This window comes from Amblyraja radiata, chromosome 21 (genome assembly GCF_010909765.2).
Source record: "Amblyraja radiata isolate CabotCenter1 chromosome 21, sAmbRad1.1.pri, whole genome shotgun sequence".
In the NCBI taxonomy this organism is placed as follows: domain Eukaryota; kingdom Metazoa; phylum Chordata; class Chondrichthyes; order Rajiformes; family Rajidae; genus Amblyraja; species Amblyraja radiata.
Window position 1 is genome coordinate 11,151,110 of NC_045976.1, and position 23,114 is coordinate 11,174,223.

Below are 23,114 nucleotides of genomic sequence, written 5' to 3' on the forward strand. Positions count from 1 at the left end.
TGACTTGGGCTGACGCTGACAGGTTGACATCTTCCTAGAGAACGGATCAGAGTGTGATCAGATCAAAATGAAAACAGCAACAGAAAGCACACCTCAAGAACTCTTCATTGGCCATAAATCTCCTTTGAGGTTTCCTGGGATTATCAAGGAGTCATAGAATTGTCGAGCACAGAAACAAGCCCTTCGGCCCATCATTCATGCTAAGCTAATTGACATACTGATCTAGTCCCATTTGCTTGCATTTATTACACATCCCTCTGAGCCCTTCCCATTCTTCCATATGTCCAAATGTCTTAAAAGTCACCATTGTATCTGCTTCTATAGCTTGTATCTATAGATTCTCCTGGCATTCCAGATACAGACTACTCTCTGAAGAAGAAAAAAATCTCCCTGAGGTCCCTCCGAAAACTCTATCCTCTCATCTTAAGCCTCACCTCGCCTACCCTCTCACCTCTCTGCCCTGGGAAAAGCGTTTTGATTTATTACACCTCAATAAGGTCACCCCTCAGCCTTCTACGCGACAAAGAAAAAGTCCTAGCTGTCTAACCTCTCCCTATAATTCAAGCCCACAAGCCCAGGCAACATACTGAACCCATATAAATGTGATTTAGTTTTTCATATCATTCCTCATCTCCTCTTGGACACAAGTCAAGCATTGGACAAACAAAGTCAGTGGAATGAGGTCGAGGAACACATGCCTTGCATGAGAACTTCAAAATCAATTTGACAGTCACAGTTTAGCGGGATATGGGCAAAACGCTGATAGGTGGGACTCATGGAGATGGGGCATTTTGGCCAGTATGGGCAAGTTTTGCCAGTATGGGCAAGTTTTGCCAGTATGGGCAAGTTCGGCCAAAGGACCTGTTTCCGTTCTGTATGATAGTACAACTTGGTGTCACCGCCAAACCTACAAACCAGCCCATCTATGTTTACATCCAAATCATTTATATATATCACACACCCAAAGAATTGTGGCTTTACAGGTTAATTAGCCTCTGTAAAATTACATTTAAGGTGTAGGGAGTGGATGATACAATGGGCAGCACGATGGCCTTGCGGTAGAGCTGCTGCCTTACAGCACCAGAGACCTGGGTTTGATTCTGACTATGGGTACTGTCTATACGGAGTTTGTACGTTATCCCTGCGACCTCATGGGTTTTCTCTGGGTGCTCTGGTTTCCTCCCACACTCCGAAGACGTACAGGCTTGTAGGTTGATTGGCTTCAGTAAAATTGTAAATTTTCACTGGTGTGTGGGATAGTGTTGGTGTACGGGTGATTGCTGGTTGGCATGGACTCGGTGGGCCGAAGGGCCTGTTTCCACATTGTATCTCTAAAGTCTAAAAGTCGAATGGTCTAGTGTGATCGATGGTCAGCTTGGACTAAGTGGACCGAAGTGCTTATTTCCGTGCTGTATCTCTAAACATACTGGCAGCCATTTAATATCTCCTTAAATTATCCGCATTGAAGTCAAATAAATGAAATGGGAACCACGGGAGACATAATACCAGCTGCTGTCAGGCTCATAACTACCACTGTCACATTTAAACCCTTCCCCCATCAAATCATTTAAAATAATGCAGCAGCACAGTATACTTACAGTATTCACAGAACCTTTTATTATACATACTTTGTTTAAGGATTTTCATGGATCTGTGTCAATTTACTTCAAACCTTACAGCTTTCAGTGGTTTGAAAAAAGTTATGGTGAATTCTTTACCTCTTTGAAAATCTCACTTGAAGATCGGTAGTTAAGCAAACCTTTATATTCAGCTTCATACAAAATCACAAATTAAATGTTAGATCTGCTAACACCTGCACAGCTGATACGCAACATTTATATTGAATTGGCAGCTTATATCGTCTAAGTTTGCAATCACTAACAAACAATCAAATAGAGTAATAGAGTATCTGTCGTTAGCAGACTTTCAATACAGGTTACGGTTTAAGTTCATTACTGCCACGTGTGCTGAGGTACAGTAAAAAGCTTGGTTTTGCACTCTGTCCAAACAGATCAGATAATACTATACATAAATACAATCAAGTCAAACTCAAGTACAATAGGTAGAGCAAAGGGGAAGATACAGAGTGCAGAATATAGTTCTCAGCATTGTACTGCTCCAGTTCCAGGGACAAAGTCCAAAGCCCTCAATGGGGTAGAGGTGAATCGGACAGTGCCCCAGCTTATGGAAGGCAGGGTGCTGTCAGAAGCCTGATAACAGAGGGGGAGAAGCTGCTCCTCTGGTGGTGCACGTTTCATGCTTCTGTGCCTTCTGCCAGATGGGAGCAGGGCGAAGAAGGAATGACCAGGGTGGGACAAGTCTTTGATTACGTTGACTGCTTTTCCGAGGCAGCGTGAAGTGTAGATGGTATCAATGGTGGTGATGGGGGTCTGCGTGCAGTTCTCAGCATGTAGCTCACCAGTTCCACAGATAAAGTCCAGTGCCTGCATTGGGATAGAGGTGAATCTGACAGTACCCTACCTTATGGAAGGAAGCCCTGCCTGTGTAGGGCCTGTGCTCACCTTATGCTCTTCCTGCAAGGGTACAATCAGACGAAGGAATTGCCCAGTCTGTACCACCTCTCCTGCTCCAACGTTACCTCCCAGAGGGGAATATTCACAGCTCCCAGTAGAGTCTGCCTGCACCACACACTCAGCTGGATGACTCGGTTTGCTAGGTCTGTAATCCCAACGTACTCCAGCTGTAAACGGTAAAGATGACATGTGCCATTACGGTCCAATCCCACTCATATCTAAATCTTCCAGATGTCTTAGCTCAGCGCGAGTTCTTGCCTGAAGAAGTAATTTGCTTTGTTCACCTGCTTTAAAGGTGTTTCGAGTTGGAGACACCAGCTGGAGCCTTGAGCAACACCCAAAATGCTGGAGGAACCCAGCGGCTCAGGACCCTTCCCTCATTAGCAAGGGCGTCAAAGGTCCTGGGGAGAAGGCAGGAGAATGGGGTTGAGAGGGAAAATGGGTCATCCATGATCATATGGTGGAGCAACCCGACGGGCCGAATGGCCTAATTATGTTCCTATGTCGTATGGTCTTGCGGTCTTCAGATTGATTTTAGCAAAGGGGAGAAAGCTGGGAAAAGGGTGGGGTGGGAGAAACCTTGGCACGTGATAGGTGGGTACAGGTAAGGGGGGGGGGGGAGGGGGTGGTCAAATGACATTTTGTGCCCAACCCTGGAATCAAGCTGAAGGGTCCCCACACATCCGGACAGAACCCTCAGCCCTGATTATACTTTCTGCATGAGCCGGGTTTAGGAACTTGCTGATCATTGAGTAGTTTTAGTTTTTAGTTTTAGAGATACAGCGCGGAAACAGGCCCACCAAGTCCACGCTGACCAACGATCGGCGCACATTTACACTACCCGACACACTAGGGACAATTTACAATTACATCAAGCCAATTAACCTACAAACCTGTACGTCTTTGGAGTGTGGGATGAAATCGAGTGCGTGTAGGATAGGAGGAGTGTGCGGGGATCACTGGTCGGTGCAGACTAGGTGGGCCAAAGGGCCTGTTTCCACGTTTTATCTCGAAACTAAACTAAACTAAACAATGCAATAGTGTATCCAACTAGAAGAAATGCATGCCATCTATAACGGGCTAGTTTGTGCATGCTAATTGTATCCAGAACATCAATTGATTCCTCCAGATATATTCAGTAGAAAACTAAGCTTGAAAACGGGAAAACAGCTGTAGCATCCTGACATTACCCACTGCTCTGGACAGGAAGGCTCTGCAGAGAGTAGAGGCTGGACGCACTATGGGAACTCCACTCACCCCCCTGCAGGACCTATACACCAGGAGGTGCAGATCCAGAGCCAGCAACATTATGGGGGACCCCTACCATCCCAGCAACGGTCTGTTCCAGCTGGTACGGTCAGGCAAACGCCTCCGCTGTCATGCTGTGACAAGCAGAGAGGATGAGACGGAGTTTCTTCCCACAGGCCATCAGGACTGTGAACTCTTATCTCACCAGGGACTAATTTACTGTACTCATTTACTGTTGTGTTGTGTTTTTTGTAAAAAAATATTTTCTAACATGTAAATACTGATTCTGTTCTATTCTGTTCTGTATTTTTTGCACAATCCGCAGGCATTGCCACCTTCATTTCACTGCACAACTCGTGACAAATAAAGTTGCCTTAACTTGACGACTTGTTTCATTTGGTTTCCTTCCCCATTAAGTCACAAGCTGAGGAGCAGCATAGGAGCTGAGAGGATTGGAATGATAGAGGCAAACAGCATGGAAACAGGCCCATCAGCCCAACTCGTCCATGCCGACCAAGATGCCCTACCCAAGCTAGTCCCATTAGTCTGCATTTGGTCCATATCCCTCTCAACATTTCCTATCCATGTACCTGTCCAAGTGTCTTTTAAATGCTGTTCTGGTAACCTGCCTCAACTATCTCCTCTAGCAGCTCGTTCCATATACCCACCACCTTCTGAGTGCACAGATCTTTCCTATCCATGTACTTGTCCAAATCGACCTGACCTTTGTCTATCCGTCACAAACTTGAGGCCATGTAACACTGCCTTTGTTTCTTCTCACACCAGGTACTCTACTGCACCAATCTGACTGTCACCCCCCCTCCCCCCCACCACTCCCTCCCCTCACCTGTATCCCACCTATCAGTCACAAGGCTTTGTCCCACCCCCACCTCTCTTTTCCAGCCTTCTCCGCCTACTCCATAAATCCAAAGAAGGATCCCAACCCAAACGTCACCTGTACATTTCCCAGCACAGATGCTGCCTGACCCACTGAGTTCCTCCAGCACTTTGTGTTTTGCTCGAGATTCCAGCATCTGCATCTCCTTGTGACAGATATGGAGAGACGAGGAGGAGTGAAATGTAAAGCTGGGGCAAGGGTTATAGGTGGACAGGGGGAGAGGACAAGGGGGATACATGGGGAAATGAGGGATGTTACTTGGATAAGCAGCATGAGCAAGAACCTAGCCACACTCAGGTGATCAGAAAAGTTTTCTCCAACTTTGTAACGTGTTGGACTTCTACTGGTAGTAGTAGTCTTTAAGGTACTAAAATATACTCAAAATGACTTTAGGACATAGCCAAGGCTCCACTCTTCCTTGGTAATCTGTTGCCAGCCCTACTTTGTTCTGGCCTTTTTGTACCTCTAGTTCCCTCCTCCCAACTTTCAGTCTGAAGAAGAGCCCCAACCCGAAACATCGCCAATCCATGTTCTCCAGAGATGCTGCCTGACCCGCTGAGTTACTCCAGCACTCTGCGTCCTTTTGTGTATTAACCAGCATCTGCAGTTCCTTGTATCCACCTCAAAATGACTTCACTTGTTTGGCAGAATTGGTGTATGGAAAACCAGTCACAAAACGAGAGGGGTTTATAGGCTTGCGAGGCACCTGCAGTTGGCAGCTTTGCTGAGTCTACGGAGCAGTACTGCTACAATCCCCTCCAGCCAATTTGGCCGATCCAAATTTGCTGAGCCGGTAATCCAATAAACTCCGGCTGCAAATGCTAAACCCATTTCGTAGCCGCGCGGCTGATCTCCTGCCCCAGTCCATAAAAACGACTTACAAGAGATTTATTAATTTTACTCATGAACTCCGAGGACTTTGAGATTCACACTGTGTACAATGTAATTGTCTAGAATGGCAGCCAAGTGTACTAAAAATAGTTATACACGGGGGAGTATGGAATAATCTGACTGATCGTTGTAATTTGAGCAATTTCAGAATTATGTCTTTAAGGATAATTTTTAAAATCTATCGTATAATTTTGTAACTCTTCCATGGCACTTTTGTTTTGTTATTTATCAGTGAAGATTGATCATTAGGTCCAGGAGAACTGGATTTAAATGATCTTTAATACCTCTGCCGGCCTCCAACATGATGCTAAGTGTTAATAGCATATCAGAGGGAGCTTCAATGCTTTAACACAATGGGTATTCTTCTAAGTCAGTTGTTCTCCAGATAGTTTCCTCCAAAGATTTACCAGAATGATGCCTGGATTAGGAGGTTTAGTTCAGTTCAGTTCGGCGTGGTTAATTTAGCACGGAAACAGGCCCTCAGACTACTGAATCCGCACCGAACTGCGTTCCCCGCACATTAACATGGTCCTACACACACTAGTGGCATTTTTACAATTTTACCAAAGCCTACAAACCTGCACGTCTTTGGAGTGTGGGAGGAAAACGGAGGATTCGGAGAAAACCCACGCGGTCCTTGGGAGAATGGGAGGTGTTTCGGGTCAAGACTCTTGTCTGAAGAAGGGTCTCGACCCGAAAACGTCACCCATTCCTTCTCTCCAGAGATGCTGCCTGTCCCGCTGAGTCACTCCAGCAATTTGTGTTTATTTTCAATGTGAACCAGCATCTGCAGTTCCTTCCTACACTGTTTTAAAACTGCCTGGAACGCACTGCGGGGGTTGGTGGTGGAGGCAGTTATGATAGTGGCATTTAAGAGGCTTTTGAAATGGCTTATGGATACACAGGGAACAGAGGAATATGGATCATGTGCAGGTAGATAAGAGATGGTCTTGGCATTATGTCCAGCACAGATATTGTGGGCCGATGGGTCTGTTCTTTTGCAGTAATGTTCCATGTTCTATGTTATCTTCATTAATACTCGGCCCTGGTGAATAGTACGGGTGTCAGGGGTTATGGGGAGAAGGTAGGAGAATGGGGTTAGGAGGGAGAGATAGATCAGCCATGATTGAATGGCAGAGTAGACTTGATGGGACGAATGGCCTAATTCTACTCCTATCACCTGTGACATGCCCTTATGGTGCGGCACAGTTCGGGTGATTCTGCAACCCCGCGTTCCTTGTAGAAGATCCTTCAGTAGCAAGTGCTGGAGTCAGACCCACATCACTATAGGCGTGACTCTATACTCTGAGCTGAGTCCACCTCTGACGCAGCTCAGAGCTGAGAGGAAGCACCCCAGTGTTAAAGACCCAACAAATGAAAATCACACTCTTTCCATTATATCAGACTACACATTCCCTCATAAATCATCACAGCCTCCAATAATTAGACCTCCACATTTTGCTGCAATTATGTTCATAAATGATAGGAGCAGAATTAGGCCATCCACCCATCAAGTCTACTCCACCATTCAATCATGGCTGATCTATCTCAAACCCATTCTCCTGCCTTCTCCTCCTAAGGTTTCAAGATGCCTTAGTTTAGTTTCAGTTTAGAGATACAGCATGTAAACTGGCCCTTTGGCCCGCCGAGTCCACGCCGACCAGCGGTCACCTGTACTCTAACTCTATCCTACACACTAGGGGCCAATTAACCTACAAACCTGCATGTCTTTGGAGTGTAGGAGGAACCAGTGGAAACTTATGTGGTCACAGGGAAAACGTGCAAACTCCACACAAACAGTACCCATGGTCAAGATCAAACCAGGGTCTCTGATCAAGATCAGGATCAAACCAGGGTCCCCAGATGTGGGGAATGAACAGGTATATGGTCCTAAGATTATCATATTATACATAGAAACATAGAAAATAGGTGCAGGAGTAGGCCATTCGGCCCTTCGAGCCTGCACCGCCATTCAATACGATCATGGCTGATCATCCAACTCAGTATCCTGTACCTGCCTTCTGTGGCAGAGAATTCCAGAGATTCACCACTCTCTGTGTGAAAAATGTTTTTCTCATCTCGGTCCTAAAAGATTTCCCCCTTATCCTTAAACTGTGACCCCTTGTTCTGGACTTCCCCAACATCGGGAACAATCTTCTTGCATCTAGCCTATCCAACCCCTTAAGAATTTTGTAAGTTTCTATAAGATCCCCCTTCAATCTTCTAAATTCTAGCGAGTACAAGCCGAGTCTATCCAGTCTTTCTTCATATGAAAGTCCTGACATCCCAGGAATCAGTCTGGTGAATCTTCTCTGTACTCCCTCTATGGCAAGAATGTCTTTCCTCAGATTAGGAGACCAAAACTGTACGCAATACTATTGAATGGTAGTGCATGTTGAATGGTAGTGCATAGTGATGGGCCGAGTGGCCTACTTCTTATTTTCCTGCTTCTACCCTAATACGTCACAAAGAATTATCTGCAGAGTACTTACAATCTGATTAAACGTTGGATTGCTGTTTTTTGGCACCACGTTTGTTTTCCTTTTGGTCACCCGCTCTGCATCTGGTAGGAGATAGATCTTTACATATGCATCTGGTGCAGAACCATCTGGTAAATACTAGAAGAGAGAGAAGGGGTCAATTAAAATGCAAGTCACAAAGCCAAGCTTCCATCTTCCAGTACTTGAACTCAACAGTGGGAATATTCACTGGCTTCTAATATTGTCCATTTAACAACTCTATATTACAAGCTAGAAAAATATTCTGATTAAAATCCGTATTCTGGTTGAGTGGCACAGTGGGAGAGCTGCTGCCTCACAGCGCCAGAGACCCGGGTTCGACCCTGACTACGGGTGCTGTCTGTATGGGGATTGTACTTTCTCCGTGTGAGCGTGTGGGTTTTCTCCGGGTGTTCCACTTTACTCCCACACTTCAAAAACATGCAGGTTTGTAGATTAATTAGCTTCTGTAAATTGTAAATTATTTCGAGGGATAGTGGCCAGTGTACGGGGCAATCGATAGTCAGCGTGGACTCGGTGGGCCGAAGGGTGCTTCAGTTTCCTCCCACATTCCAAAGACGCGCAGGTTTGTAAGTTAATCGGCCTCTGTAAATTGTCTCTCGTGTGTCGGATGCGAAAGTGGGACAACAAAACTAATGTACGGCCGATCAATGGTCAGCGTGGACTCGATGGGCTGAAGGGCCTGTTACCACATGGTATCTCTAAACTAAACTAAAGCAGTTCATCAAATGCAATAGTGAATCCCAGATGTTAGGCAGCATCTCTGGAGGACATGGATAGGCGACGGTTTGGGTTCGGGACCCTTCTTCTTTGAATATCTGTTCTTATGATGGAAATGGAGGTGACCTGTATCCAAATGTAACAGTTTTGTAAACAATGAGTCCCTGAGATGATTACCTGTCAGATTAACCTGATCTTGACCAAATAGGTTTAGGTTTACGTGCAGGAAAGAACTGCAGATGCTGGTTTAAACTGAAGACAGACACAAAATGCTGGAGTAACCCAGCGGGTCAGGCAGCATCTCTGGAGAAAAGGAATAGGAGATGTTTCGGGTCGAGTGAATGAATGAATGGATGAGTTTATTGGCCAAGTATTCACATACAAGGAATTTGCCTAGGTGCAATGCCCGCAAGTGACAACATGACATGCATTGGCAGTTAAGAATGATACATAAAACATTAAACATTAATAATAAAACATTATTGATTAATCATGTGAATTAAATGAAATACCAGAGCAAAAGGAGGCTACAGATTTTTGGTTATTGAGTAGAGCTACTACTCATGGAAAAAAGTAGAGGAGTGAAGAAGGGTCTCGACCCGAAACGTCACCTATTCCTTTTCTCCAAGTTTAGGTTTATTATTGTCATGTGAAAAGGTTTGTTTTGCACACTGTACAATTAGATCATCAGATCAGATATACGATACATAAATACAAACGAGCCAAACTCATTGTATTTATGTGTGGTATTATCTAATCTGTTTGGATAGCACACAACGCAAAGCTTTTCACTGTACACATGACATTAATAAAACTAAACCTAAACGTAAAAAAACATATTTTCATTTTCGAAGCTATTTGTTTTTAAAATTCCATCATACAACGGGCAGGTTGTTTACAGAATCAGCGCAGAATGGCAGATCCGGCAAACTGTGCAGAAATTGCTGGTGCAACAATTAGTTCCAATGTGTTGGCAACAGGGGTGTTGATGTTAGCAGGGGGAAGAGGTCTGCGCAAATAACAGCTGGTCTCAGCGTGAAGAGGGGCTGTAACACTGCAGGCAGCTGAGGGAGGATAATGCCGAGCTCTGAAGTCATTCGAAAGGTCATAGTCGGAGAATACACAGGAAATAAAAGACAGGGGATCAGTTTGGCTGGAGTACAGCAGGCGAGATTCAACACAGCTATAAACCTCGCTGGTCGAGCAGCTCTGAAGTAAACATTGGAGAATAATAACCAGGCCTCTACGACTCACTGCACTGCAGGATTACACAGCAACGTTCAATTCCTGCCCCGTCTGAACAGTATGAATGATTTAGCATGATCTGCACCCATTCATCTTGTCTCGCAGGGCTCGCTTAATTACTTCTGAGAAAACAATTCAGCCCATGAGCAGACTACATGGTTTCTGGGTGTGGTAAAGTGTTGGCTGTTTGTTTGCAGACACACAGTTGCTCCTTTGGCTGATTTATTGCCTCTGTCCAGCCTAACATACAACCCCAAATATTCCCAAATATATCCACAGTCAGTCTGAAATTAAAAAAGACACAAAGCATGGGTGTAACTCAGCGTTCAGGCAGCATCTCTGGGGAATATCGATAGGTGATGTTTTAGTCACCCCCTACTACAATCAGTCTGAGGAAGGGTCCTGACCTGAAACGTCACCTCCCATCTTCTCCAGAGATGCTGCCTGACCCATTGAGTTACTCCAGCATTTTCGGTTTAAACCAGCATCTGCAGTTCCTTCCTACACATAAGAAACATTTAGGCAGGTACATGGATAGGACAGGCTTAGTGTGATATGGGCCAAACGCAGGTAAGTGGGACTGGTGTTGATGGGGCATGTTGGTCGAGGTGGGCATGTTGGGCCGAAGGGCCTGTTTCCACACTGTATGATTCTATGATTCTCTGCAGGAACACAATGAAGTTGGGGGAAATGGGATCATTTTGTGCACCAATTCACAATCCATTGGCTAAATATAATTCCCTGCACTAAAGTACAAAAACCTGTACTGGGTTTAAAAAAATACTCTGGGCGTTAGAATCTGGCAGGCGTCAGAGTGCAGCTCTTGGCATGCTGTGAGAATCTGGCTGGGTTAGTTTAGAAAAGGAAGCCTGTGGCTTGACCCACAGGTGACTCCTACTCATATTGACATGAGTTTGTCTCGTAATTATCTTTAGATCAGTCTGGGAAAACAGAAGGCAGATCTGTAACTCAAACACTGCAGTCTCCTGAAATGCTTCAGTATTAAACGCTTCTGCATATTCAATACTTTGTTGCTCTTACACCTGCCCAGTGCTTGTATTAATCCCTGATTCTGGCACAGATCATTCACCTACCGAATGTTATTCAGTGGTCACTGCTGACACGCACACCTCCAGATGCTGAGACAGTCTCTTTCCGGCTGTTATCAGGCTACTGAACCATCCTATCACCAACTACAGAGCTGTCATAACCTCCCCTCTACCTCATCGGAGATCCCTGGACTGTCATTAATTGGACTTTATAGACTTCATCCTGCGCTGAACATTAATCCCTTTATTCTGCTTCTGTACACTGCGGACGGCTTGTTTGTAATCATGTATTGTCTTCTCACTGACTGGAAAGCACGCAACAAAAAAGCTTTTCACTGTAACATGGTACACGTGACAATAAACTAAAATAAAACAATGGAATTCTAACAATAGAAAACGTAGACTCAGCGACCGTTTTGTCAAACACTTACACCTCAGGGTTCAGTGCTGGGCCCATTGCTGTTTGTCATCTATATATGAATGATTTGGATCAGAACCTGCAATGTTGTAGAGCAGAGAGATCAAGGAATCCGGGTACATAGATCATTGAAAGTGGTGTCACAGGTAGATTGGTGGTCAATAAGGCATTCGGCACATTGGCCTACATCAGTCAGAGTATTGAGTATAGAAGTTAGAAGGTCATGTTATAGCTGTACAAGATATTGGTGAGGCCACATTTCGTCTTTTGTTCAGTTGTGATCACTCTGTTGTAGGAAAGATGTTGTTAAACTGGAAAGGGTGCGGAGAAGATTTACAAGGATGCTGCCAGACACGAGGGTCTGAACTATAGGGAGAGGTTAAGCAAGCTAGGATTTTATTCCTTGGAGTGCAGGAGGATGGAGGGTGATCTTTTTGAAGTGTACGAGATCATGAGAGGACTAGATTGGTTAGACGCATAGAGCCTTTTATCCAGTGGAGGAATCAAGAACCAGAGGACATCGATTTAAGGTGAGGGTGGAAAGATTTACTAGGAGCCTGAGGGGTGACTATTTTATACAAGGGGTGGCACGAATATGGAATGAGCTGCTAGAAGAGGTAGTTGAAGCAGGTACACACAACATTTAAAAACATCTGGAGAGGTACATAGATAGGATAGGTTTGGAGAAATATGGGTCAAACACAGACAAGTGGGTCTAGTGAAGACCGGGCTTTTGATCGACGAGGCCAAGTTGGATTGAAGGGCCTGTATTCCACGCTACATGGGTCTATGACATTATGAGGCAAATTGTAACAGCTATGCTGGTGATTACAGAGTGATGAATTTCTGCTTCAATTCTGGTCACTTGTTGCCCCAATCATTCAACGAAGTGCAGAAAACAAGAATGCAGCAACAGTTTTTTTTATTCATACAATGCTCCAAGGCACTTAAAAAGGCAGCAGTCTAAACACTTGGTGTAGTTGGTCTCTAGTGGACTGACATGTTGGATGTCAAAAAACGACACAAAGTGCTAGAGTAACTCAGCGGCTCAGGCAGCATCTCTGGAGAACATGGACAGTTGACGTTTCAGATCGGGAACCTTCTTCAGTCTGATTGTGGTTGGGAGGGGGGAGGGGAGGAGAAAGGTGGAAGAGAGGAGGAGGCGGGACAAAGTCTGGCAAGCGATGGGTGACATCAGCCTGTCCCGACCTGAAACGTCACCTGTCCATGTTCTCCAGAGATGCTGCCTGACCCGTTGATTTACTCCGGCACTTTGTGTCCTTAAGTGATAGGTGGATGCAGATGATGGGAGGTTGATTGTCAATTGGAAGAACAAAGGCCAGAGATGAAAAAACAAAAAGTGTGAATCAAGAATAGAAGAGGTGCGAATTGTGAAGCCAGAGGAAGGAATATAGGTGGAAGGGAATGTGAGTGTGTGTGTGGGGGGGTGCAGATTGAATGCAAATCCATCTCCCTGCTACCTTCAGGTAGAAGGTACAGGAGCCTGAAGACTGCAACCACTAGGTTCAGGAATTGTATTGTATTGTATTGTATTGTATTCAAATTTATTGTCATTGTCTCAGTTAGAGACAACGAAATGAATTTCCCTTACAGGCAGTATCATAAAAATAAATAAATAATAATAAATAATAAAACATATTAAAAATAAATTAAAGATAAAATAGAATTTAAAAAGCTACTTCCCCACAGCCATCAGGCTATTAAACTTGGCTCGGACAAAACTCTGAACATTAATAGCCCATTATCTGTTATTTGCACTTTTTCAGTTTATTTATTCATGTGTGTATATATTTATATAATGGTATATGGACACACTGATCTGTTTTGTAGTCAATGCCTACTATGTTCTGATGTGCTGAAGCAAAGCAAGAATTTCATTGTCCTATCAGGGACACACGACAATAAACTCTCTTGACTTGACTTGACTTGACTTGAGGAGGGGAGGAAAAAAGGGGAGGGCACAAGAGAAGTGAGGGGGGGAGTGTTTCTGTTCGTAGATCAGTTGCCCATGTTTTTACTGTTGGGTCGTGAGCTATCCAGGCGGAGTATGAGGTGCTGTTCCTCCAGTCTATTTAGATGTCAAGTCAATTTACATTCCAGGGCCTCTTTTCAATTATACACCTGTTTTTCCTCTATATGTGAGATGCAGCAGATGAACATATTTAACGTAATTTATCACTGCAGTTTAATCAAGCTGCCTTTGAGTTTTATGGAGGATATATGCACTTGCTGTGCAGGATTGACGCATATGAAGACTTTGTACCAGGTTTGTTAATGTTTCCTGGGGCTAACATGGGCTTGTTGCCAATGTCTGGGCGAGGAGGCAGACTGAAGGAAGAAAAGATTTACCACTTGTGGAGATGTTTTTGGCCCTGGCAGCCATTTGCATGGTGATCTTTTCACGGTCCTCCAATCGTTAATCAACGCGGTGCTAGAATAGCTATTCATCCCCCCTTTTTCAAGCACAACAAAAGACCTAATCCTTCTCTTCGAAAATCTCAACCTCCTTTGTTATTTTATGGGTGGACAGGAGAACATTGTCACTGGTTCAGAATGAGTTGTGGCAGATTTCTGTGTACACAGTGTGCCACAATTTCCAAGCAGTTGTTCCTATTTGTTCGCTGACTGTCTGACAGCCGTGACTCATATTGGATCACAGGCCGGCTTGGGAATGTTTACCGATGTTTTATGTGGCACCGGAGATTGTTCAGGAGGATTAGCTTTGCAGACATTTTAAATGAGATGGTTTTTTTTCGTTCCAGGCACCCACCCAGGTGGTGGGTGCCTGGAACGAGCAGCCGGGGGTGGTGGGGGAGATTTAGAGACTTTTCAGACCATCGCCCAAACCAACCTCCCTTCCATTGACTCCACCTGCACTTCACGCTGCCTCGGCAAGGCCAGCAGCATAATCAAGGGTCAGTAGCACCCTGTTCACTCCCCACTTCTCTCTCCCATCAGGCAAGTGGTGCAGGTGTGTGAAAACGCACACCTCCAGATTCAGGGAGAGTTTCTTCCCAGCCGTTACCTGGCAACTGAACCATCTCACCAACTGAGCTACTATCTACCTCGCTGGAGACCCCCGGACTAACATGAATCGTACTTTCCTGGGCTTTATCCTGTACTAAACGTTGCAGAGGGTGGTGAAAATTGCCCAACGCATCACCGGTTCCTCGCTCCCCTCCATTGAGTCTGTCCAAAGCAAGCGTTGTCTGCAAAGGGCGCTCAGCATCGCCAAGGACTGCTCTCACCCCAACCACAGACTGTTTACCCTCCTAGGGGAGGCGCTACAGGTCTCTCCGTTGTCGGACCAGCAGGTCCAGGAACAGCTTCTTCCCTGTGGCTGTCACTCTACTCAACACTGTACCTCGGTGACTGCCAATCACCCCCCCCCCGGACACTCCTCCCACAGGAAAAACACTATGACTGTATGCATGTAAATAGATTTATTTATTGAAATCATATTCTATGTCACTCTTCCAGGGAGATGCTAACTGCATGTCGTTGTCTCTGTAATGCACACTGACAATGACAATTAAAGTTGAATCTGAATCTGAATCTGAATTCTTTTTATCCTGTACAGTACACTGTGGAGGGCCTGATTGTAATCATGTATAGTCTTTCCGTCGACTGGATAGTGCACAACAAAATAGCTTTTCACTCGACCTTAGTACATATGACAATAAACTGAACTAAACTAAACCAGACAGGTACATGGATATTTGTTCCACAGGTTATAAACCAGACAGGCACTTGTTCCTGTCTACAGAGGCACATGGATACGCATTGAATGGTGGGATATGGATTATATGCAAGCAGATAAAAGAGTTGGCCGTGGTATCATGTTGGCACAGACATTGTGGGCTGAAGGGCTTGTTCCTCTGCTGTACTGTTCTATGTTTTATGTTTAAGGTGAGAGGGGAAAGAATCAGTCGGAACCCGAGGGGCAGTTTTCACTCAGAGGGTCTTGGCTATATGGAATAAACTGCCAGAGGAGGTAGTTGAGGCAGGTACAATAACGACATTTAAAAGACAATTGGACAGGTACATGGATAGGAAAGGTTTAGAGGAACATGGGCCAAATGGGTCTAGCTTAGATGGGTCAGCAGGGGCGAGTTGGGCTGAAGGGCCTGTTTCTGTACTATACAGCTGTGATTTTGCAGCTTTGTTTAGTTTAGTTTAGTGTCGAGATACAGGGTGGGAACAGGCCCTTCAGCCCACCAAGTCCGTGCCAACCAGCGATCCCCGCACATTAACACTATCCTACGCACACTAGGGACAATTTACAATTTTTACCGAGGCCAATGAGCCTGCAAACCTGTACGTCTTTGGATTGTGGTAGGAAACCGGGGCACCCGGAGAAAACCCACGCAGGCCATGGGGTAAACGTACAAACTCCATACAGACGGTACCTGCAGTTCGGATCAACCCCGGGTCTCTGGCGCTGTGAGGCAGCAACTTGGCTTTGTGTCTGATGGTAAAGTCAGCAGCATGGTGGCTTTGTATGTTCAGTGTGTGTGTGTGTGTGTGGGTGTATGTGTGAACTATGTTCTTACAATGTTTGTGACGTGCTTCACCATGATGGAGAGCTTGCCGTTTTCCAAGGAGATGTGGAGCTGAGCGCTTGCTGGCTGCCTTGCAGGGTGAAGGACAGGCTCTGAAAAACAAACAGGTGCTTCAGATCATTCAACCCTGACTTCAAAGCATACACTGCTTCCTCGGGCATTTTCTCATGTGTACTGCATGTAGCGAGCGGCAGTAAACGTGACGATGAACAGGAGTAGATGCTGCCCCAGTACCTGATGATGGCGAAGCGGAAGGCCTTTCATTGTTTGGAGAAGAATGAAAAAATGTGTAGACAAGATCACTCTGCAAAAGGTGGAAAAGAAACACGTGTTAGTTACAGTGGCGCAGCGGGAAGAGCCGCTGCCTCACAGCGTCAGAGACCCAGTTCAATCCCGACCTCGGGTGCTGTCTGTGTGTGGAGTTTGCACGTTCTCCCTGTAACCGTGTGTGTTTCCTCCTGGTGCTCCGGTTTCCTCCCACATTCCAAAGACCTGTGGGTTTGTAGGTTAATTGGCCCTCTGCAAATTGCCCCTTAAAAGCCTCTTAAACGCCACCATCCTATCTGCCTCCACCACCACCCCAGGCAGCGTGTTCCAGGTGGTGTAAAAAACTTGACCTGCATATCTCCTTGAAACTTTGTCACTCTTGTCTTTGACATTCCCGCTCTGGGGGAAAAATAGATTTGAACCGTCTATCCCATCTGTTCCTCTCACAATTTAATATACTTCATCAGGTCTCCCCTCGGGCTTCGACAATCCGGAGAAAACAATCCAAGTCTGTCCAACCTCTCCTTATAAGTTTGTTCGCTCGTGTGTCAGACGACGCTGTTGGATTCCGTCGTCGTCCAACTTGTCGATAGAATTGGTCGCCTGACACGTCACTGAGTGCATCGTGTCGTCGTTTCCGGGGATCGCCATGAGGAGGCTTCAGGCATGATTCCCTCCTTATAGGTAATACCCCCTAATCCTGGCAACATTCTGTTAAAACTCCTCACTACCCTTTCCAAAACCTCCTCATCCTTTCAGTGGTAGACAAAAGTGCTGGAGAAATTCAGCGGGTGCAGCAACATCTATGGAGCGAGGGAAATAGGCAACATTTCGGGCCGAAACTCTTCTTCAGACTGATGGAGAAAGGAAAAAGGAGGAGGAGGAGCCCGAGGGCTGAGGAAGAGCTAGGAAGGGGGGGGGGGCGGGGGGGGGGGGGGAGACAGCAAGGGCTAACGGAATTGGGAGAATTCAATGTTTATACCACTAGGGTGCAGACTGCCCAAGCGGAATATGAGGTGCTGTTTCTCCAATTTACGGTGGTCCTCACTTCGGCGATGGAGGAGGCCCAGGACAGAGAGGTCGGATACCGAATGGGACGGGAAGTTGAAGTGCTGAGCCACCAGTTTCACAACCTCCTCTCAAGTTCTCATCCTTTCAGTAATGGGTGACCAGAACTGTCTAGATAATGCACCTGGAACCAACCAATGTTTTCTAGAGGTGCATCACGACTTTCTGACTCTTATACTTAATGCCTCGATTTATGAAAACAAGCATACTGCCCGCCTTCTTTACCACTCTGTCCACTCGTGTTGCTGCTTTCAGGAAGCTATGGATGTGGACCCCAAAGTCTCTCTGTACACCAGTACTCAATCCACTGAGGAAATGACTCAGTCATTGGGATTTCTGAACAATCAGGTGCTGGTTTATAGTTTTACGCAACTTGGATCCTTAAATCAGGTATAAGGCCGTGTGACCCCAATTCCATTGGAGCCTGAGTCCCTTAGAAGCACAAAACTGATAGATTAGACCTTAAGGGAAGGAATATCATAGGAGTTTTTGTGAGTCATTGTGAGTTTAAGAAAATATGAGATTAGATAGCCTTTAGATTAGATTAGATTAGATTAGATTAGATAGCCTTTATTGTCATTCAGACCGATTATATGAAATATGTACTCCAATTCCCAAATGTACCGCATTCCCTGGAGTTAACTCTTTGATATGGTGATGTGGAAAGGAAGATTGCGTTAGTGTAACCATACATAACCATAATCATACATTTACTCCAGTGCAGAGCCTTAGTGATCTGATGCACATCTTCCCTTGGTCGTTGCTAATTTTCTGTGGAAATTAAGCTGAATGCTCCTAGCAGTTTACTCAGCCCAAATCAATGCAGATCTGGACTATTTTACATTGCAGAGAAAATTGAAATTGATTGAAAGATGCAGCATGAAAACAGACCTGAAGAAATGGTCTCGATGCGAAACGTCACCTATCCATGTTCTCCAAAGATGCTGCCTGACCCGCTGATTTACTCCAGAACTTTGTGTCTTTTTATGGAAACATGCACTTCGGCCTACCGAGTCCATGCCGACCATCGATCAACCTGTTCTGTTCACAATAGTTGAATATTTGAAAGATCCAGCATGGAAACAGGCCCTTCGGCCCACCGAGTCCATGCCGACCCATCGATCACCTGTTCACACTGGTTCTATGTTATCGCACTTCCGCATCCACTCCTGAAGCAGCAGGGGCAATTTACAGAGGGCCAATCAACCTACAAACCTTTGGGATGTGGAAGGAAACCGGAGCACCCGGAGGAAACTCACTCGGTCACGGGGAGAATGTGTAAATCCTACACACACACACACAGACAGCACCCAAGATCAGGATCTAAACTAGTTTTAGTTTAGGGATAGAGCATGGAAACAGGCCCTTTAGGCCACCGAGTCCACACTGACCATTGATCACCCGTTCACACTAGTTCCATGCACATTCACTCCCTATACACTAGGGGCAATGGGGCAATTTGCAGAGGCCGATTAACCTACAAACCTGCACGTCTTTGGGATGTGAGAGGAAAGCAGAGTACATGGAGGAAATCCACGCGATCACAGCGAGAACATGCAAACTCCATACAGACAGCGCCCGAGGTCAGGATTGAACCTGGGCCTCTGCCGCTGTGAGGCAGCAGCTCTATCAGCTGTGCCATGGACTTCATCACTGGTCAAAGAAACTAAACTCTGCCTTGTGTGATCTGAATAATGTCATCTCTGTTTTTCACCTATGAGGTGCGGACAAATGGACTCACGTACTGAGCATTAAGCTTAGTTTCTTTCTTGGAACACAAAGTGCTGGAGTAATTCAGCGGCTCAGGCATCATCTCTGGAGAAAATGAATAGGTGACGTTTTGGGTTGGGACCCTTCTTCAGTCTAATTGTGGGTGGGGGGGGGGGGGGGGTAGAGAGTGGGGCACAACTGGATACAAGAAAAGACCAGGACAAATCAAAGTTGGCAACAGATGACCTCAGGCAGGGAGGATCCCTTTGGGCCGATTGTTGGCTCGGGACAGTGTGATCCCAAGAAGGATTCTGTATATTGTTATGAACTGTGGAACTGGTTAACAGACCTTTAGTGGAGGAAGTGGGGACAAGGCAGGGGGGCAAGGAAAGGGAGTGTTTGTAGAATATACCTAAAATTAGAGAATTCAACATTTATACAGTTGGGATGTAAGTTTAGAATCTGAAGAAGGGTCTCGACCCGAAATGTCACCCATTCATTCGCTCCAGAGATGCTGCCTGTCCCGCTGCGTTACTCCAGCATTTTGTGTCTGACTTGGGTTGTAAGTTTGCCAGACTTGCAAAATTGCCAGTGTGAGGCCCCACATAAATTGGATGAACCGCTCCTCATATTCAGCTTGGGTAGTTTATGTAGGTATGAACGTTGAATTCTTTAATTGTAGGTAACTTCGACAAACACTCCCCTCCCCCTCCCCTCCCTCATCCCCTTCCTCCACTGGAAGTCGATTAACCAGTCCCTCAGTTTGCAGCGATGCATCCCTCCTGGCATCACACCATTCTGAGTGTACTAGATATGCATTGGGTGGTTGGCATGAGGCATAAACTATAATGCATTATTTTAGAGGCCAGGGAGTTGTAGAGTGCTGTTAAAAGTTAATTAGTATTGAGCCTACGTATCAAACTCTGAACATATGTTTATTCTGTACATATTATTCTGGTCTTGTTGGCTAGGAGCAATTTGTTTTGGATTGTTTTCTCTGGAATATCGAAGGCTGAGGGAGACCTGATGGATGTTTATATAATCATGAAAGATATAAGTAGGTAGACAGTCTGAATCTTGTACTTAGAGGGAAATATCAAAGACAAGAGGCCTTTAAAAGGTGAGAGGGACAAAGTTTGCAGGAGATGTGCAGGGCAAGTGGTGGTGGGTGCCTGGAACACATTGCCAGGTGTGATGTGAATGTGAATACAATAGAGCCAATTGAAGAGGCTTTTAGAAAGGCACGTGGATATGCAGTGAATGGAGGGATATGGATCACGGGTTTAAGAAGGAACTGCAGATGCTGGAAAATCGAAGGTAGACAAAAGTGCTGGAGAAACTCAGCGGGTGCAGCAGCATCTATGGAGCCAAGGAAATAGGCAACGTTTCGGGCCAAAACCCTTCTTCAGATATGGATCACGTGCAGGCAGAGGAGGTTTGTTTATCTTGGCTGCTTGTTTGGTACGAACATTGTGGGCCGAAGGGCCCGTTCCTGTGTTGCACCGTTCTTTGTTCTTCTCTGACATATCTTCACTAGTAACGCTTTGAATAAAACTTTCACAGTTTTAGACTGTTAAAGGTAATTATAGCTGAAACGTATTTGGATCAATATTAATACAGATGACATAATTTCAATTAAAGAGGTTAAAACTGCGAACAATGAAATCAATAAAGACAATGATTTTTTTGTTAGTTATGCATTTGGATGTGATGAACAGGGACAAAGGTCATGCATCTGATTATAGGTAAATTGTGAAAGATTGTTTCCAAAGGCTGGTAAATTGTAAACTGGACACAAAAGATTGAGGATAATTATAAGGAGAATGACGTGGAAGATGAGATTTTCATCACAGGAGATTATTAGGGCATGAAATATATACGATGAGCAACTATTGGAGCAGAGACTATTATAACTAGAAAGGGAATTATGTACATATTGTGTATGCAAGAAATTGTAGAGTTGTGGATGTAGCCCAGTCCATCACACAAACCAGACTTGCCACCCTTGACTCCATCTGCACTTCACGTTGCCTCAGAAAAACAGCCAACATAATCAAAGACTTGTCCCAAAAGGACCCAAAGTGCAGGAATAGCTCAGTGGGACAAGCGGCATCTCTGGAGAACATGGATAGGTGACATTTCGGGTCATGCCCTTCTAAGACACGGAGAAAATTCCAGACCATAGATTGTCCCACCCCAGTCATTCCTCATTTTCTCTACTCCTGTTGAAAGTGCGCACCACCAGACTCAGGAACAGCTTCTTCCACTCTGTTGTCAGGCTTCTGAACGGCCCTTCCATAAGCTAGGCTACTGTCTGATTCACCTCTACTCCATTGCGTTCATTGGACTTTGTCTCTGGAACTGAAGCACTACAATGATGAGAACTATATTTTGCACTCTGTGTCTTCCCCTTTGCTTTACCTATTGCACTTGAGTTTGACTTGGTCGTATTTATGAATAGTATTATTTGATTTTGATTGGATACCATGCAAAATATAGCTTTTCACTGCACCTCGGTACACGTGCCTATAATAAACATAAACATAAAGCGGGAAATCAGATGAAAATCGCAGACCAGACTTCCCATGTTTGAAGTTGGAGGACATAAAGGAATGTGTGATAGGACCGGGAAGGGGTCACATCGTTTGACATGAAGATGTGATTGTCATTTACTTTGCTGTAATTTCCAGTTTGCTCCGCTACCATAGAACATAGAACAGTACAGCATAGGAACAGGCCCTATGGCCCACAATGTCCATGCCGGACATGATGCCGGGTTAAACTAAACTTTTCTGCCTACAAGTAATCCATATCCCTCCATTCCCTGCATATCTATGCGCATATCCAAAAGTTAAAGACCACTAAGGTTTCTGCCTCCACCACCACCTCTGGCAACGTGTTCAAGGGACCCACCGCTATCTACGTAAAAAGCTTTCCACGCACATCTCCGTTAAACCTTGCCCTTTTCACCTTAAAGCTGTGCCCTCTAGTATTTGATTTTCCCCCCCCATCCGGGCTAAAAGGTTCTGACTGTTTACCCTATCTATGCCTAAAATGATATGACCCCTCCCACTCCCATCGTACATTCTTTCATATCCTCCAATTTCATACATGGGAAGTCTGGCCTGAGTGATTTTCAGCTGAATTCCAGGTTTAGGTTTATTATAGTCACGTGTACTGAGGTACAGTGAAAAGCGAATGTTTTGCATGTTATATGATCAAAATAAAAATAATACTATTCACAATTAATTTAATACAGCTCATATATCCCTCCATTCCCTGCATATCTAAAAGCCTCTTAAATGCCACTGTCGTGTCTGTTTCCACCGCCTGTCAGCAATTTTTAGGCATCCCCCACACTCTGTGACTTGCATATCTCCTTTAAACATTACCCCTCTCATCTTAAAGCTGTGCCCTTTTGTCTTTCCCACGCATCTCCGTTAAACATTGACACTCTCACCTTATCACTGATGTTTTGCACGCCTCACCTTTGCAACTTGAGGCGATCCATTCAGCAAATACCTCACGTACGTGTTCAGTTCATCCTTTCTCTTCCTCGCCAGTTCCCTCCCCGTTGACAGTCCCAGCAGAGGCTTGTGAGGAAATCTGGAACACAGACGTTTACATCGGTCATTCTTTAGTTTAGTTTAGTTTAGAAATACAGCGCGGAAGCAGGCTCTTCGGCCCACCGAGTCCATGCCGACCAGCAATCCCCGCACACTAGCACTACCCTACACTCACTAGGAATAATTTACAATTATACCAAGCCAATTACCTACAAACCTGTACATCTTTGGAGTGTGGGAGGAAACGGAAGATCTCAGAGAAAACCCATGCAAGTCACGGGGAAAACGTACAACTCAGTACAGACAGCTCCAGTAGACAGGATTGAATCCAGGTCTCTGGTGCTATATGGCAGCAACTGTGTCACTGTGCCATCCTATTCGATTTTTTCAAAATGCAT

The 23,114-nt window shown here is 45.2% G+C and overlaps 1 protein-coding gene across 2 annotated transcripts in view; it reads right to left on the minus strand.

Annotated features, from left to right (window-relative positions):
• Positions 1-1,594: 1,594 nt before the first annotated feature.
• Positions 1,595-23,114, minus strand: part of pik3c2g (phosphatidylinositol-4-phosphate 3-kinase catalytic subunit type 2 gamma) — a 178,380-nt gene continuing 156,860 nt past the window's right edge. For both annotated transcript variants that reach the window (XM_033039517.1, XM_033039516.1), the window contains exons 30-34: positions 22,639-22,756; positions 16,340-16,409; positions 16,097-16,197; positions 8,064-8,189; positions 1,595-2,701 (exon numbers count right to left, since the gene is read on the minus strand). In XM_033039517.1, the coding sequence (XP_032895408.1) occupies positions 2,549-2,701; positions 8,064-8,189; positions 16,097-16,197; positions 16,340-16,409; positions 22,639-22,756 (568 nt within the window). In that variant the 3' untranslated portion in view covers positions 1,595-2,548. The remainder of the gene's footprint in view (positions 2,702-8,063; positions 8,190-16,096; positions 16,198-16,339; positions 16,410-22,638; positions 22,757-23,114) is intronic.